Here is a 15,707-nt window from a genome sequence, read left to right as displayed (position 1 = left end):
GGTTATTCGGATTCAGATTAGGCTGGTTGCCCAAACACATGATGATCCACTGCTGGTTATGCTATCTTTTTGGATTGCAATCTTGTATCATGGAGCATGAAGAAACAACCTACCATCTCCCGTTCAAGTACGAAAGCTAAATATTGATCTTTTGCTACTACCACAATGGAAATGAATTAGATAACGTGTCTCCTTCAAGATTTGGGTATTTTTCTCCGCTCAACACCAATAAGTGACAACAAAAATGCTATATGATTAGCCTCAAATCCATTATTTCATGCTTGCATCAAGCACATTTTCATTGACTATCATTTTTTTCGTGAAAAAGTTGCCTACGATCATCTTCACATTGGTTATGTACATTCACATCTTCAATTAGCAGATATATTTACTAATAACTTATTGTATTCTCTTTATTTAATGTTGCGCTCCAAGCTGAATGTTACCGACTACTCCACATTCCGTGTGAAGAGAGGGAAAAAGAGTAAGTGTAAAGGAGAAAGAAGAAAAGCCCATAGATATTTAGTCTAACCCAAAGTAGTTATTTTCATATAATTTTGTAGTTATGCCACTTTTCATTGTTTAGACCAGATGGTTATTTCCATATAATTTCATAGTTATGCCACTTGTCATTATTTAGACAAGATGATTATTTTCCTTGATACATATCTACATGTAGACATGTTAGTTGTAATAATTTCTATGTTAGTAATTCTATAAATATATGAGATATTCTTTTAATTGTCTTAACAAATCACAATCAAGCCCTCAATTTGTGAGCATGTCAATGCACATATACATCAAGAGTCAAATCATATAAAACCCGGCCTCTTTGAGCTCTTCAGTCTAAAACATTGGGGTCAGCTCAACCATGCCAACCCCATTTTGACTCGGCCAAGTCTAAAAAATCATGCTTTCGAATGTCTGATCGAAATAGGCTCATTTGAAAAAGAAAATCTCTTACCTCACCAGATTAGTAAGGAAAGTTTCCTAAACGTCTACCATCACCATCATCTGTAATCCAAATCAAAAGTTTAAAAATAAAATTAAAAAATAATAATATTTTTATTTATCAAAGTATTATTTTTTCCCTTTGCAAGATTTGAAATCTTACTTAAGTAGTCATGCTGGCCTCACTTTTTGAAGAATTCTCCAAATGATTTGCGAGGAAGCTTCATAATGTTCAGTCAAAAGCGACCATACAATTCAAACATCTACACAGTTCGCATTCACGTGAGCGTCGGTTCACTGTTTTTGCTTGGGCAACACTGAGTTGAATCAATCGAGTCATTTTTTTAATGATTCAAATCATTTAAATCGGTTTATATTTATTTTAATGCTCTTAATTATTATATTATATTAATTATTATTAATATTAAATTGAATTAGTTGATGTTTCAATGTTCATTGACAAAATCCAGTTGACTTGGTCAATTTTTCATTAACTCAGCTGTTATTTACAGAATGTCGGGCAAATCAAATCGCCCGAGTCATTTCTTTATGGGGGACTCAATGACTCGACTAACCTATCGCCACGTGTAATAGAAAAGTCAAAGTTATTTGATTTAATAACTCAACCATGGTTAGTTGACGGCTATCCTTTAGGGTGATTTACAAATAACCCGCTTTGTTTTCAAATTGATGACACACCCCTTGACCTCGGTTTCTCTTATAAATTAATATACAATGACTTAAGTACCCTTAATTCTCAAACCGATATTAAAAACTCCTAAGATTTTTCTTTTCAAAACAGTCATCTTCGAAAATGAAAAAAAAATATTATATTATTTTAGCTTTGAAAGTTGAAGTAGATAGATTCCTATGGTTCAAGAGTAGGGTAAGAGAGTATTTAGGTCATTTCAAATTAGTCTAAAATAAAAGATCAAGGTCAAGGGGCATGTTATAAATTTGAAAATACAGAGGGTAACTAAAATATTCACTCCCCGTAATTTTACTTGGTACTTCATCTCTCTTATTACTCGTCGAGAGAGAAAGAAAGACGACTGGGGAGACGCGGACGGCGAAGTGTTTTTGTGTGTTGTTGGTGATCGTCCTCTCGATTCAAGAAGATATTTTTGGGGATTTTCTCTTCCGATATTTCCTCTCTCGAATCTAGATCGATTGATAGGTTAATTTTGAAATAGTAACTATATTCTAGGTTTCGAATTCCTTTCTGATAATTTTTTTTTTTTGACCAAATCAATTGGTGAGATGTTGAGATCGAACGCAGAGATGAACGGTGGTGTTGATGGAGGTTTAGGGAATCCAAAATCATGGCCACCAGGGTTTCGATTCCATCCAACTGATGAAGAACTCGTCCTTTATTATCTCAAGAGGAAAATCTGTCATCGACGCCTCAAACTCAATGTAATAGGAGAGGTCGACGTTTACAAGTGGCATCCTGAAGAGTTGCCCGGTACTCTCTTTAATTGATTCCTCAATAATTCCCAATTTAACCTTTGATTCGAATTCTTGAATTTGCAAATGAGATATGAATATTCAATTTTATTTTTTTATTTTTTGTTTTTTTTATTATTATCATTTAGATCGGATTACAAAGATGTGGGTTTTATGTTTTGGTAATTTTGGAATCCTGAATCGTCTATATTTAGGAGGATTTGTATACAATTTTGTCTTGGTTAGCTCAATCTATCAAAACACTTGCTCTTTCAATGGTTTTTTTTTTTTTTTTTGGGTGCTAAATCTTGTTCAGCTTCAATTTCACCGATTTTCACTTAATTAAGAAGAAGTTCAATTGTTGATTTTCAGCTCCGTTGACCTTTTAGATTACACTCCAACGAATGATTCAGTAGAAATATTGGTAGAATGTAAAAAATTTTCTCAATTGGAATTCTATACCGGAATTTTTCTGTTTCCCTCGTGTAGTTTATTCAAAACCCTAGTTATATGGCATGTGGTCATGTCAATATTGCCTTTGGAATCATTCACATGTTTCTGTTTTGAAGCTACATGTAGGTTTAGTTCTACATGGTGCCCATTTGCTGGTGTGATGTTTATGATCTGTCCACTCGGCTTAATCGTCACTTATTTTCACTTGATGAAGAAGTTAAGTTGTTTTTTCAGCCTCGTTGGCCTTGCAATTGCACTCCAACACAGACAATCAAGTGCGACAGATTTTTCTCGTTGGCCTTGCAATCGTCACTTATTTTCACTTGATGAATGTTGAGGTTTTTCTCAATTGGAATTCCATACCCTAGTTGTTGGCTATTGCCTTGTATGGTTTTTCCAGACCCTTGGTCTTATTGAATTCAAAAATGTGCATATGTGTTTGTCTGAAGCTTCTTGTAGAGTTAGTTCTACATGGTGTCTACTTATCGGTGCATTGTTATGGTTTGTCCACTTATGATCATGAATTGCTAGGGTAATTCCATTAGCATTCTCAGCTGCATGATGCTAAACCCAGTGATGGGGTTTTGTTTTGAGGACTTTTAAATCAATGAGTTGTGGTGTTTTTGAGAGTTATGGCATCTCTCTCTCGACTCAGGTTGATTTTTTTATGCTTCTCTCACTTATTAATTTAATATTGTCAATATTAGCAATGTTAATAGTAGTAAGAGTAGGTGTTGCAGTGGTGGTATTTTAAAGTTCTCTTAAATGTTTGTTTGAATGAATTTTCAAGGGCAATCTTTGTTGAAGAGTGGGGATAGGCAGTGGTACTTCTTTACCCCAAAGGACAGGAAGTACCCGAACGGAGCGAGATCCAACAGAGCAACAAGACATGGTTACTGGAAGACAACCGGAAAGGATCGCAATATTACTAGGAATTCTCGGACAGTAGGCTTGAAGAAGACTTTAGTTTTCTACCAAGGCCGTGCTCCCTCGGGGGAACGCACTGATTGGGTAATGCATGAATATACCTTGTGTGAAGAGGAGCTCAAAAGATGCAAAGCCCCGCAGGTAGACTCCTCTGTCTGGTTGGTTTATAAACACTTGTTTATTACATGTTTCCTTTATGATGACAAACTCTTGACTTTCTTTTGTCTTTTAGGATTCCTCATATGCCCTTTATAAGCTCTACAAAAAGAGTGGAGCCGGTCCCAAGAATGGCGAACAGTATGGGGCACATTTTATAGAGGAAGAATGGATTGAAGATGATGACCCGGATGATGTTAACGCACCCAACCCGGACAATCAAGTGCGACAGATAAATGGCCGAGCTTCTCTTTACAACGTTTCTGCATATGATCAATATCAATCCCCAATTTTTGATCCCGGGGAGATTGTTAAGCACATTGCTGATGAGCCTGTAATAAACCAACACCCCAGTGATCTGTTCGACTATTTGCTACCTCAGGTGATTTCTCCCCCTCCTCAGATTCTGTACCAATATAATCAGTGGTGGTATTTTATATATATATATAGAAATATGGGAACGGATCAAGGGACATATGAAAAAAACATATGTAAAAACAATGTAACATTAATAAATTTTCAAAATATGGGTTAGAAGTTTCAGATGGAGCTGATTTTTTGTGATTATGATCTCTATGATGGGAAGATCATCCGAAAAAAAATTCAGTCCAATCTGAAACTTCTAACCCCATTAAGAGTGATTTAGAATGTGGACCGTCTATTTTTTGCCAATAATTTGTAAATAACTTTTGATGGATTTAGAAGTTTCAGATCGAGCTGATTTTTTGCAAGGATGATCTTCTCATCATAGTGACCATCCTCACAAAAAATCAGCTCAATCCAAAACCTCTAACCCATATTTTGAAATACCATTGTTTTTACATATGTCCCATGAACCACCCGCTATATATATATATATGGGGGCGGTTCATGGGCCATATGTAAAAACAATGGTTTTTCAAAATATGGGTTAGAGGTTTTGGATTGAGCTGATTTTTTGTGAGGATGGTCACTATGATGAGAAGATCATCCTCACAAAAAATCAGCTCAATTGGAACTTCTAAGTCCATCAAAAGTGATATACAAATTATTGAAAAAAATCAACGGTCCACATTCTAAATCACTTTTAATGTGGTTAGAAGTTTAGATTGGACTGATTTTTTTTTTTTCAAATGATCTTCCCATCATAGAGATCATCCTCACAAAAAATCAGCTCAATTCGAAACTTCTAACCCATATTTTGAAAATTTATTAATGTTACATTGTTTTTTCATGTCCCTTGATATATATATATTAATTTACTAGAATTATTTTAGGAGTTAGGACATAGATTAATGACTTTTTATGGATTGATTAATGATTTAATATACAAAACTAGGTGGCATGTGCAAATGCACATGTATCATAGGGGCTTATTTGTAATTTATAATATTTATTAAAGGGGTTTTTGACGGTTATATTGTAAAATAATGATATTTTATAATTTTGAAAACTAAGCAATGTGATTCTAGTGTCGGGTTTTTTATTTTTTGATTTTTGACTAAAATGACACTGATTATATTAAATTTAAATATAAAAGTGGGGGCATTTGTGACCACTCAAATTTTGGTGTTGAACCACTTCTAGTCCGTCCTCTCTCAGTATAATATTAAAGATTTTATTTTTATTATATATTTGTTTTTTTTAAATTAAACATATGTTATTTCCAAGCAGATTTATAGAATATTGGCAACCCATAGAACTGAACCGAACCAAACAGACCTTAGTTTGGTTCCATAATCCATTGCCATATCGGTTCGGTTCTGGTTCTTATTTGGTGGAACTGACCTATGTCGGTTCAGTTTCAATTTTGCCTCAAACCGAACCAAGTTGCACCCCTACTATTTTAGATATAGTAAATTTTTAGCCATCTTCGTCTTCTCTTTCACTTAATCCTGAATTTGATTGAAAAGGGTGAAATATTTTTTTGACCTGCTTTATATATTCTAAACTGAAATGTTACTTTTAATATAGAACAAAGGTGCCAATGATCTATCAAACATGTAACTGTAGGTTGGTTTTGAAGAAGAAGCACATAGTTATATGGTGGAGCCATCACCTAAGGAAGTCATTTCTTCTGAACTGGGTGTGGTTTTACATCCTTGCGAGCAACCATTTGATTCACAGGCTAGCTTTGATGTGACAGAATCAGCTACCTCTTTCTTCCTGTCATGTAAGGCATCTGAGATCATTCCAGCTTCCAATATTTCGGAGCAGTATCCTAATGGAAATGAAGGGGACAATTTTCTTGAAATAGATGATCTCATCGGTCCAGAGCCTAGTTTTTCAAATACGATGACTAATGTCATTCAAGAGATAGATACATTGGATGGTCCTGACCTTTACTTTGATGCAGCCATGTTTCTTCGTGGCATGGGACCCATTAATCACGAGACAACATCACAACCATATTTCAGTAGTCTTGGAGGTGAAATGGCCAGCCAGTTCAATTTCCAACCGACAAGCGATTTTGGTGACGAGGATCAGTTATGGACACATGAGCAGAACTGCAATGTATTTGCATCAATAGAATCAAATCAGGCGGTTACGGATCCACAAACTTCAGGTATATATAAATTTGATTCAATTTCCAGTATAAATGCTTAGTAGATTTTCTGATCCATCTGATCATCTGTAGGTGCAAGACATGCCGATAATTAATGCCTCTTCTTAGTGAGGAAAAGCAGAATCAAGATGGTGGTAATGAAGGTGTTGAACAAGAATCTTGGTTTACATCTGCACTCTGGGCGTTCTTGGATTCGGTACCTACTACTCCTGCAGCAGCCTCAGAGAATTCCATGATCAATCGAGCTTTTGAGCGGATGTCAAGTTTTGGTAGGGTGCAGATGGGTTCTAGAAACACTGATGTTGTTGCTAATACAGGGGTGGGTGCTACTGTTGGTAGGAGGAGGAGGAGTCTTGGTGGAAATGGGACTTTCTTTTTCCTTTCGATTCTAGGGGTGTTATCTGCTATTTTGTGGATGTTGATGATAGGAGCAGTGGTGAAGGTCTTTAAAACTCTCTTGGGGAGGTTCATACCCTCCTCATAGCAAAATTGCATAATAAACAACAACAGCAACAGCAATGAATCCTTATCCCAAATATTTGGGGTTGGCTAAATGAATCCTGTTCCAACATTTCATTCTGTCCAAAGCTTAGTATTCTATTATTGACAAGGAGGGTTTTTTGCGTTGCTCTTTAAGGATTCTCAACTTAAAGGTTATAAATGGTCTTGGTGGAGGTAAAAAAACAAGGAAAGCAAACTAGGAATATGGGGGACTCAATGTTGGATTAATTGTGTATCTGTAGAGAGGCTGATAAGTCTCGAAAAGATGTTCGACTTTGTTACTATGCTACTTTGACTGGAAAGGAATGGGAATGGAATGGGAAGTGATTGACTTGCCTATAAATTCATGCTTCAGAGTGAAAATGGAGGGGCTCTTGGAGTTGGCGGGTTGAATTGGATGGTAGACAACTTGAATAGGGATTTTAGTGAAGAGGAGACAAGTCCATGGTCACGATCGGTGAAGGACATTTGAGTGGATGTTGTTTGCTTAGCAACAACCATTATTTTCCTGGAATCAATGTCGGATTTAGTCGAATAGTTTTCATGTGTAAAATTTACATATTTAAGACATTATTAAGTATCTCCAACCCTTAAATATTCTGCATTTTGGTGTTATTTATTTTGGTAAAATGTTCAATCTTGAATGGTGTTCATTATTCAATGTTTTGGATAATCATGTTTTAGTCAATCTGTTCAAATGGATTTAGGAAGTGCTACGCTATATTACAACATAAGGAGGTTTGCTTGCGACTTCCGAATATATTCCCTTTTGACTTGGAACCCGTCATGAAACTTTCCTTGTTGTCCAACTACAGCCAACGGAGTTCTATATACTATGTGTTGGATTTTAACGTATCTCGAAATTGGAAAAGTCGAATAGTTATTCCCTACCATTTGTATAAAATTAAAATAAAAAAGAAAAAAAAGAAAAAATCACATTTACATTTCACCTCTTGAAAGGGTATTTGGTAAGTACCACATTGGTGGGGTCATGTTTTTAAAACTAGTCCATGCCCGAGACCTGATTGTCTTAGATGAGTCATCTTGTCTTGTTCAGTAACGAAGACAATGGGTTTTTCCATTTAAAAATTCTTTTATGAAAGAAAGATGCTTATCCTATGATGATGTATGTTGTAGGATTCATAATTAATATTATTTATTGGATTTTATTGGGGGAAAGATTTGAACTCAAGACATTTTTTTTAAGGGTATGTTTGATTGTATGGAAAGTAATTTTCCATGGAATTTAAAATTCATAAAAAAATAATGGTGGAAAATCAAATTCCATTGTTTGATTTTACTTGAATAAAATCATAGAAAAAATATTTGAGGAAGATAAAAAAGAAAAAGAAGAGGAGGAGGAGGAGGAGAAAGAAAAAAGAAGATGAGAGAAGAGAAAAAGACTTGGGACGGAGAAGAAGAGGCTTGGAAAATGATAAGAGGGAGGGAGAGGACGTGGTGGTGGTGGTGGCGACGGAGGTAAGTAAGGAAGAAGAGGAGAGAACGTGGAGGTGGTGGTGACGAAGGTGAGAGAAGGAAAAGAAGAAAGCGGGGAGAGAGAGAGAGAGAGAAGGTGGTGGGAAATGGCGATGATGACGACGACGATGGCAAGGTTAGTGTGATGGTAGATATAGTGGTGGTGGTGGTGGTGGTGGTGATGGTGGTAGGGAAGAAGAAGACATAAGTGAAAAAAATATAAGGGTTTATGTTTGGAAAATCTTAGAGAGGAGTAGGGAGAAATCATGGATAATAATTTCTTTCTTTGAGTAAGTAAATTACTTTTATCTCATAGACGTAACCACTGCTAAACCACATAAATCTTGATATGCAAAGTATTTTTTCTTTATAATTCATATTTCCTATTTTATTCTTATCTCACATTCACTGTAAACTCAACTTTTATTTAAAAGCTCAATGGATGCATAGGTTGCCTGATCAATCAAGCTTTGTGATTAGACATCATGATTTGATGATACTTTTGTCAATAGTTCATCAATTATGGAGAGATGATTTATGAACTGCTACGGGCCGCGACTGATCATGATGGCCATTGTTGAATTGTAACATGGCGTTATCATGGCACTTGGTGATGCTTAAAAATGGTTTATGACATGGAGCTACTAAACATAGATTGGTAACATGAAGGGATTTCTAATGTGGAGACTTTAGCAAAAGGTTTTCATAGATATGAACACTAGACCTTAGGCTAACATAATTTTCTTAAATTTAATTGTGTTCCCCACTAATTGTGTAATAATTTTGATTGATTCTAGTGAGATTGCAATAGCCCATTTGCTTAGTTATAATTATTTTTCTTCTTAACTCAAGCCACTAATCATTATGTCCTTGAAAGGTAATAGTAGGATATAAATTTCTTCTAATTATTCGCATAACATAGCTATCTATGACGTAAGGAGTATTGGAATTTTGCGAGTTCTAATGAGAAGTTGAAGAAGTACGAAATCTAATAGAAGTTGGCCAGGAAGCTTTGGATATAAATTTTGAACAAGGTGTCGAATATACGTATTAATTGGATGGAGCAAAATCAATCTGGTAAAATGTTTTGATTTTCTATTATAATAGAAAATATGTTGATATTTGATCCCGATCCTTAATCTTTTTATGGATTTTGGGTGTCTTACAGAAAGGTATTTTGATTTTCGTTTAGTTGTGATGTTGATAATTGATGCATCCAACATTCGAATTTGCATTTATTGATCACAAGAATTTATTAATGTTTCTATGTGATTCCAAAACGAGATGGTTTAAGATTGATGTGATTATTGTATCTGGAATGCATTGAGATTCAGAACACAAAGATTTGCAACTCATCTCTCTTTCCGTCTCCTTCTCTGATATTTAATTTACTCTTTGAGATAAATAATATTTTATAGCTGAAACTCAATCATATTTAATTTTTTTTTAAATTATAGATATAGATTTGAATATGGACTTAATCTGCTCTAGTTATTCCTATAATACAGCTATTGGCAAATTTGAACTCTCTTATTGGATGGATTCTTCACCTAAAATGTTTTGTTTGTCTTAGGATCAACAACTCATATCTACCCTCAATTTCACTTAATTTTATCATTATTGATACTTCATTCGTGTTATAATCTTCTAGTTGAGTCTTTGCCAATTTGAAGGTACGAATAATTTTTTTTTAATATTTTGCAGGACAAATGTTTAAAGAGCAGATTATGATGAATGGAGGGAGTTCATGAAAGACCAGATTATGGGAACAAGGTTCTATTTCAACGAGGCCGAGGAAGGAGTTTTTCATCTTGATAAGGATAACCATTTGCTGGTATTTTTCACTCACTACCTAGCTAACACAATTTGATATGTATTAGTATAGATCTATTCCTTGAAACTATAAATTTTACATGTATACATTTAGTCTCATATATTTACAAGAAAATCTGGGCATATGTGTTTGTACTTAGTCCATGTGTTGGATGCATTTTGGATAGATGTGTACTTATGGCTTGATGAATCTACCCTAACTCTTTATTTGATTTGCATATGTGTTTCTCTACTAAAAATTACAACTTTAGTAGGAATCAATTTGCATTGCAACCTTACGCTTACATATAAGATCTTTTACATGGCTTTTATAGTATTTGTTTAGATTTTGATTATGTTCCTAGGAATTTTTACTGATTGCAGGTAGTGCATTATGGTGTTTATAATTAAGTATGGGAATACAACAATGTTGAAGGACCACATTTGACTAGCTGATTTTTTATTTTTTAATTTTATTTTATTTGATTACAATGTTAATGTTTCAATTAGTATGTAAAATCCTGAGTTTTTGATTCGTATCTCGAGAAAAATAAATAATAGAATTTTGAAAAAATCTTGAAAGTGGGACTTAGGGGTAAAATTTTAGGATGTTTCTGATCATTTTAATGGAATCTAACCTCACCATTAGATTCAAAATGATCGAAAAACATACTTTAGCCTATAAGCACACTCAAATGCGAGTCCAAACATAAAAGTTACAAAATCCTCGATTACCGAGTCGGACTAGGCTAAAATAGTGACTTCTTGTTAGAGTAAGAATTATTAAAATACGATTATACTATTGGGTTTGTAACGAAAAATTATTGAACATAGACTATTTATTTGTCATTTTTGGATATCAGGAAGTCAAATTATCGTCAAAAATGAAAATGACGTCAATTTTAAGGTCACCTTAGGCCTAAAATGTAAATTTTTGTTAGAGATGGAATTTATAGAAATTGACTACACCATTATATCCTGAACGAAAAATTAGGCAAAATAGAGTATTCATTCATTATTTTTGGAGTCCGAATGGTCAAGTTATCGTCGATCGAAACAATAAGCGAAATACGGATTTCATCCCAAATTTTATTATATAAATAAAATTTTAATTTTTTTTATATATTTCGTCTTCTCCAACCCATCCAACAGCCAACGCCATTTTTTTTTTAATTACTTTTTTTTTAAACTTCAACTCTAGATCTACAACAAACGGCTTACCATCGTCGACCGACGTAGAAGGGAAAAACGTCCGCAGCCTCATTCTCTACAAAACACACCCAACATTTTTTCGTTTCACTTTCTTTTTCACCTGGTCTCGTAAAAAATCAGCCGTATTTATATACGGAGATTTCGAGACTTCGACATTGAATTTCATCGGTTTCATGGTCAAATCGTCCTCCGTCGTAAAAGGGAGAAAGGACGACAATGTCGAGATCTTCAAAATCACTGGGCCAGATTCAAAAATTAGTCGTTTTGAAGTTCGGTTTTGTGCCATTTGCCTCGATTTCCTCGCACGTGCTTCGATCATCTCGCATAGAGATTGTAAGGAACTCTCAATTTTTATAAGTAATTATAGATTGAGAAAATTGCATTTAGGATTTTATTAAAAATTTGTGGTGAGTTTCCAAAAATATAGAATTCAATTGATTATTTAAAATTCACACCAGAACTTGCATGTTTGATATGTTATAACAAAATATACGTGGTAGGATATCTCATTGAGTTATTTTCGTCAGTTGAGTCTTATGTACCACTCAGACCCCGTTTTGATCTAAGTTTTGTACTTTTTCAATGTTATTAATAAAAATTAATTTCATAATTGAAAAAATGATTTAATATTCAATGAACTCATATTGAGTTGATGAATATCAGAAAGTGGATATTTTGTTTGAGAGATTGAAAACTGTAAAATTCGGAAAAAGGGAAAAAGGGTATGAAAACAATAAAATGTCATAATCACACCCGATGGGTGATGTTTGCATTTTACATTGTTGTGTTGTATATAGGTTGGTGAACGGGTATTCAAGGATAATATTACAGGTTGCATGTTTATTTACTTTCTATTAGCGTGAGGGGCGTTGTTTACGTTTTCGTTCAGTTATTTATTTTAGGCCGGCTGGTCACACTTGCATGGTAGGAAACTGAATATACATTCTCAACCTTGTATTATTAATTTCTCTTTTGTTTTTAAATGAAAATAATATATATGTAGCTATTTTGTGAGCTGTTAAAGAGTCTGTGAATGCCTAAAGGGATAGTGCGTCATATCATCCGGAGTGGTGTACTATCCTAGGATGTACGGTAGGGACCACCAAGCTCATACGTGGTATGGGACGCATATGTGAGTAGAGTCACAACTGAAATCCGGGTTTATTCCTCTCTATCTTTACCAGTGAACTTGTAATGTAGAGGTAGTCGTATACGAATGGTTCGTATATTTGAGAATCACATGCCCGTCTGATAGGCATAGACGAAGATGATTATTCAGTGATCACTAACAATCTATAGTAATTGAACGTTCTGACACATTGAAAAGATACTCATTGCTTACGGTCACGTCAAATGGTCAGCCTGAACCAGATAAATGGTCAACCAAGTGTGGTAAATGCAGCGTCCGGCCACAAAATCAGGAACTAAAAGTCAGAGAAGAATTGTAACATCATGTCCCGACTGGAAACGATCCAGTCGTGAATCCCAACTCTCTAATTCCAATACTTCACCATTGTATATTATGTATCTGTTATCTTATTTTGATATATAAAATGAAATGCATGTTTAATGGGTTGATTTGTCAAGGAGTATTATAAATGTTGTTTTGGGCGTTAAGACTTTTGTTAGAGTGAAATTTTTTTGTATAATCCTATATATAAATTTTCTTCTTCCGCACTCTGATTTATCGTATGTTATTAGATGTATATAGGCTTCCACTAGTATTATATTTTATTTGTTTATATGCAGGATTGTATGTCGTTTTTCAGGTGTAGGTTGAACGCCTTAGAATGCTAACATAAACATAGGAGACCATGCCAAAATTTCGAGGTGCCACCTAGTACCTCGAGATCTGACATAGGGATTTGTGTTAGCATTTGGCGGGGGGCGCCACAAGTACTTGGTTTGTCATTATAAGAACTAACCCTTGTATATTTTGTAATGTGAATACTATGTTTTATTCTAATTATGATGTGATAATTAATTGAAGTATAATAAGTAAAATGTGAGGTGTCAATAGCATTTCTTAAGAAATTGAAGTGTGATAAGTGAAATTTGGGGTGTCAATAGTAGTTCTTTTTCTTTATATAATTGTAGGTTTTATTTTGAAACAAAAATTTTAATAAATTTTTTTACAACATTAGAGGCGGTTTTGAACTGCCTAAAATAAAATTTATTTTTAAAAAAATTTGTCATTAGGAGCGATTTTAATCTGTCGGGTATAGTTAATCTACTTAATTATATAAATTAATTCGAGGTGGTTTTCAAACAACCTCTAATAATATAAAAACCACCCTTAAATCATATTTTTTAGAGGCGATTTTAAAACTGCCATTAAATTTCTATTATTAGAGGTGGTTTTAAAACAGCTTCTAAAAATATAAAAAACCGCCCTTACTTGGCCTCTAAAAGTAATTAGTGAAGCCATTATAGTGGGCAGTTTAACAAAACCGCCCTTGTATATATTGGAGGCGATTTTCACGAAATTAGTGGCAGTTTAAAACCACCTAAAAAAATCTCATATTTTGTAGTTAATTACAAAGAATGAAATGTTTGTGGGCAAGGGCTATTTGTGTAATGCGTTATTTAAACTCAATGTAATTTCTGATTTTATTAATTATATTACTTCTTCTGTTTATGTTTCTGAGTATTATAATATTTGGCATACTAGATTACGCCTAGTAAATCAGTTATCAAATTAATGAATAGTAGTTAGATTCCTAGAATGCATATTCATACATCTAAAAAATGTGAAATTTGTGTTGTATCAAAATTTGCTAAAAATCCTTTTAAAAATATTGAAAGATTTACAAAACCTTTAGAATTAATATATTCTGATTTGTGTGATTTCAAATACGTTCAATCTAGAGGTAGAAAAAATATTTTATAACTTTTATTAACGATTGTACTAGATTTTGTATAATATATCTTTTAAGTAGTAAAGATAAAACGTTAGAAATGTTTAAAATTTATAAATATGAAGTTGAAAACCAACTTGAAAAGAAAATTAAAATTTTAAGATCTGACCGAGGATGAGAATATGAATCTAATCCTTTAGCTATATTTTGTTAAGAAAATGGAATTATACACCAAACTACTACTCTTTATTCTCTCTAATAGAATGTTTAAAATTTATAAATTTGAAGTTGAATATCAACTTGAAAAGAAAATTAAAATTTTAAGATCTGACCGAGGAGGAGAATATGAATCTAATCCTTTACCTATATTTTGTTAAGAAAATGGAATTATACATCAAACTACTGCTCCTTATTTTCTCCAATAGAATGGTGTAGTAGAGAGGAAAAATAGAACTTTAAAAAATATGGTTAACTCTTTACTTGTTAGTTCAAGTGTACTTCTAAATTTATGGGTGGAAGTCCTTTTAATATTTTGTTATATTTTAAATAAAATTTCATTTAAGAATTCTAAAAAATCACCTTATGAATTTTGGAAAGGTAAAACACCTACTTTTAAATATATGAAAGTGTGGGGGTGTTTAGCCAAAGTGGCTATCCCTTTACCTAAAAGAATAAAATTAGGTCATAAAACTATAGATTGCATTTTTATTGAATATGTTATTAATAGTAGCGCGTATAAATTTTTTGTATATAAATGATATTAATCCTAATACTATAATTGAATCCAAAGATGCTGAATTTTTTGAGGTTGTGTATCTTTGTAAGGATAAAATTGAAAAACCTTTAACGAGAACTTACATTGAGTTATCTAATAATGAACCTAGAGAACTAGAATTTGATATAGAACATAGGAGAAGTAAGAGAACTAGAACAACAATATCCTTTGGACCTGATTTTATTAGTTTTCTCTTAGAAGGAGAACCTCAAACTTTCAAAGATGCAATTTTAACATCTGAAGCTCCATTTTGGAAATAAGCTATAAATAGTGAAATGAATTCAATTATGAATAATAACACTTGAAAATTAGTCAATCTACCTCGTGGTAATAAAACAATTGGTTGTAAATAGATTTTCAAAAGAAAATTAAAATCCGATGGAACTATAAAGGTATTGACTTTTTTGACACTTATTCTCCTATTACTAGGATCATTTCTATTAGAATTCTTATTGCTATAGCTTCCATTTATAATTTAGAAATTCATCAAATGAATGTAAAAACTACCTTTTTAAATAGAGAACTTGATAAAGAAATATTATATATATATATATATATATATATATATGGACCAACTAGAAGGATTTGTAATTAA

The 15,707-nt window shown here is 33.3% G+C and overlaps 1 protein-coding gene across 1 annotated transcript; it reads left to right on the top strand.

Annotated features, from left to right (window-relative positions):
- The first annotated feature begins 1,981 nt into the window (after positions 1 to 1,981).
- LOC147410695 (NAC domain-containing protein 17-like) lies at positions 1,982 to 7,594 on the top strand. The gene is made up of 5 exons (XM_086419633.1): positions 1,982 to 2,416; positions 3,641 to 3,918; positions 4,010 to 4,315; positions 5,926 to 6,478; positions 6,571 to 7,594. The coding sequence occupies exons 1-5, from the start codon at positions 2,212 to 2,214 to the stop codon at positions 6,960 to 6,962; spliced, it is 1,734 nt and encodes a 577-aa protein (XP_086275759.1). The 5' UTR covers positions 1,982 to 2,211; the 3' UTR covers positions 6,963 to 7,594.
- Positions 7,595 to 15,707: the final 8,113 nt, after the last annotated feature.

The sequence above is a fragment of the Akebia trifoliata genome, chromosome 1 (genome assembly GCF_017979445.1).
Source record: "Akebia trifoliata isolate Shusen 1 chromosome 1, ASM1797944v1, whole genome shotgun sequence".
Classification (NCBI taxonomy): Eukaryota; Viridiplantae; Streptophyta; class Magnoliopsida; order Ranunculales; family Lardizabalaceae; genus Akebia; species Akebia trifoliata.
This window is presented reverse-complemented; position numbering and strand designations above follow the sequence as displayed.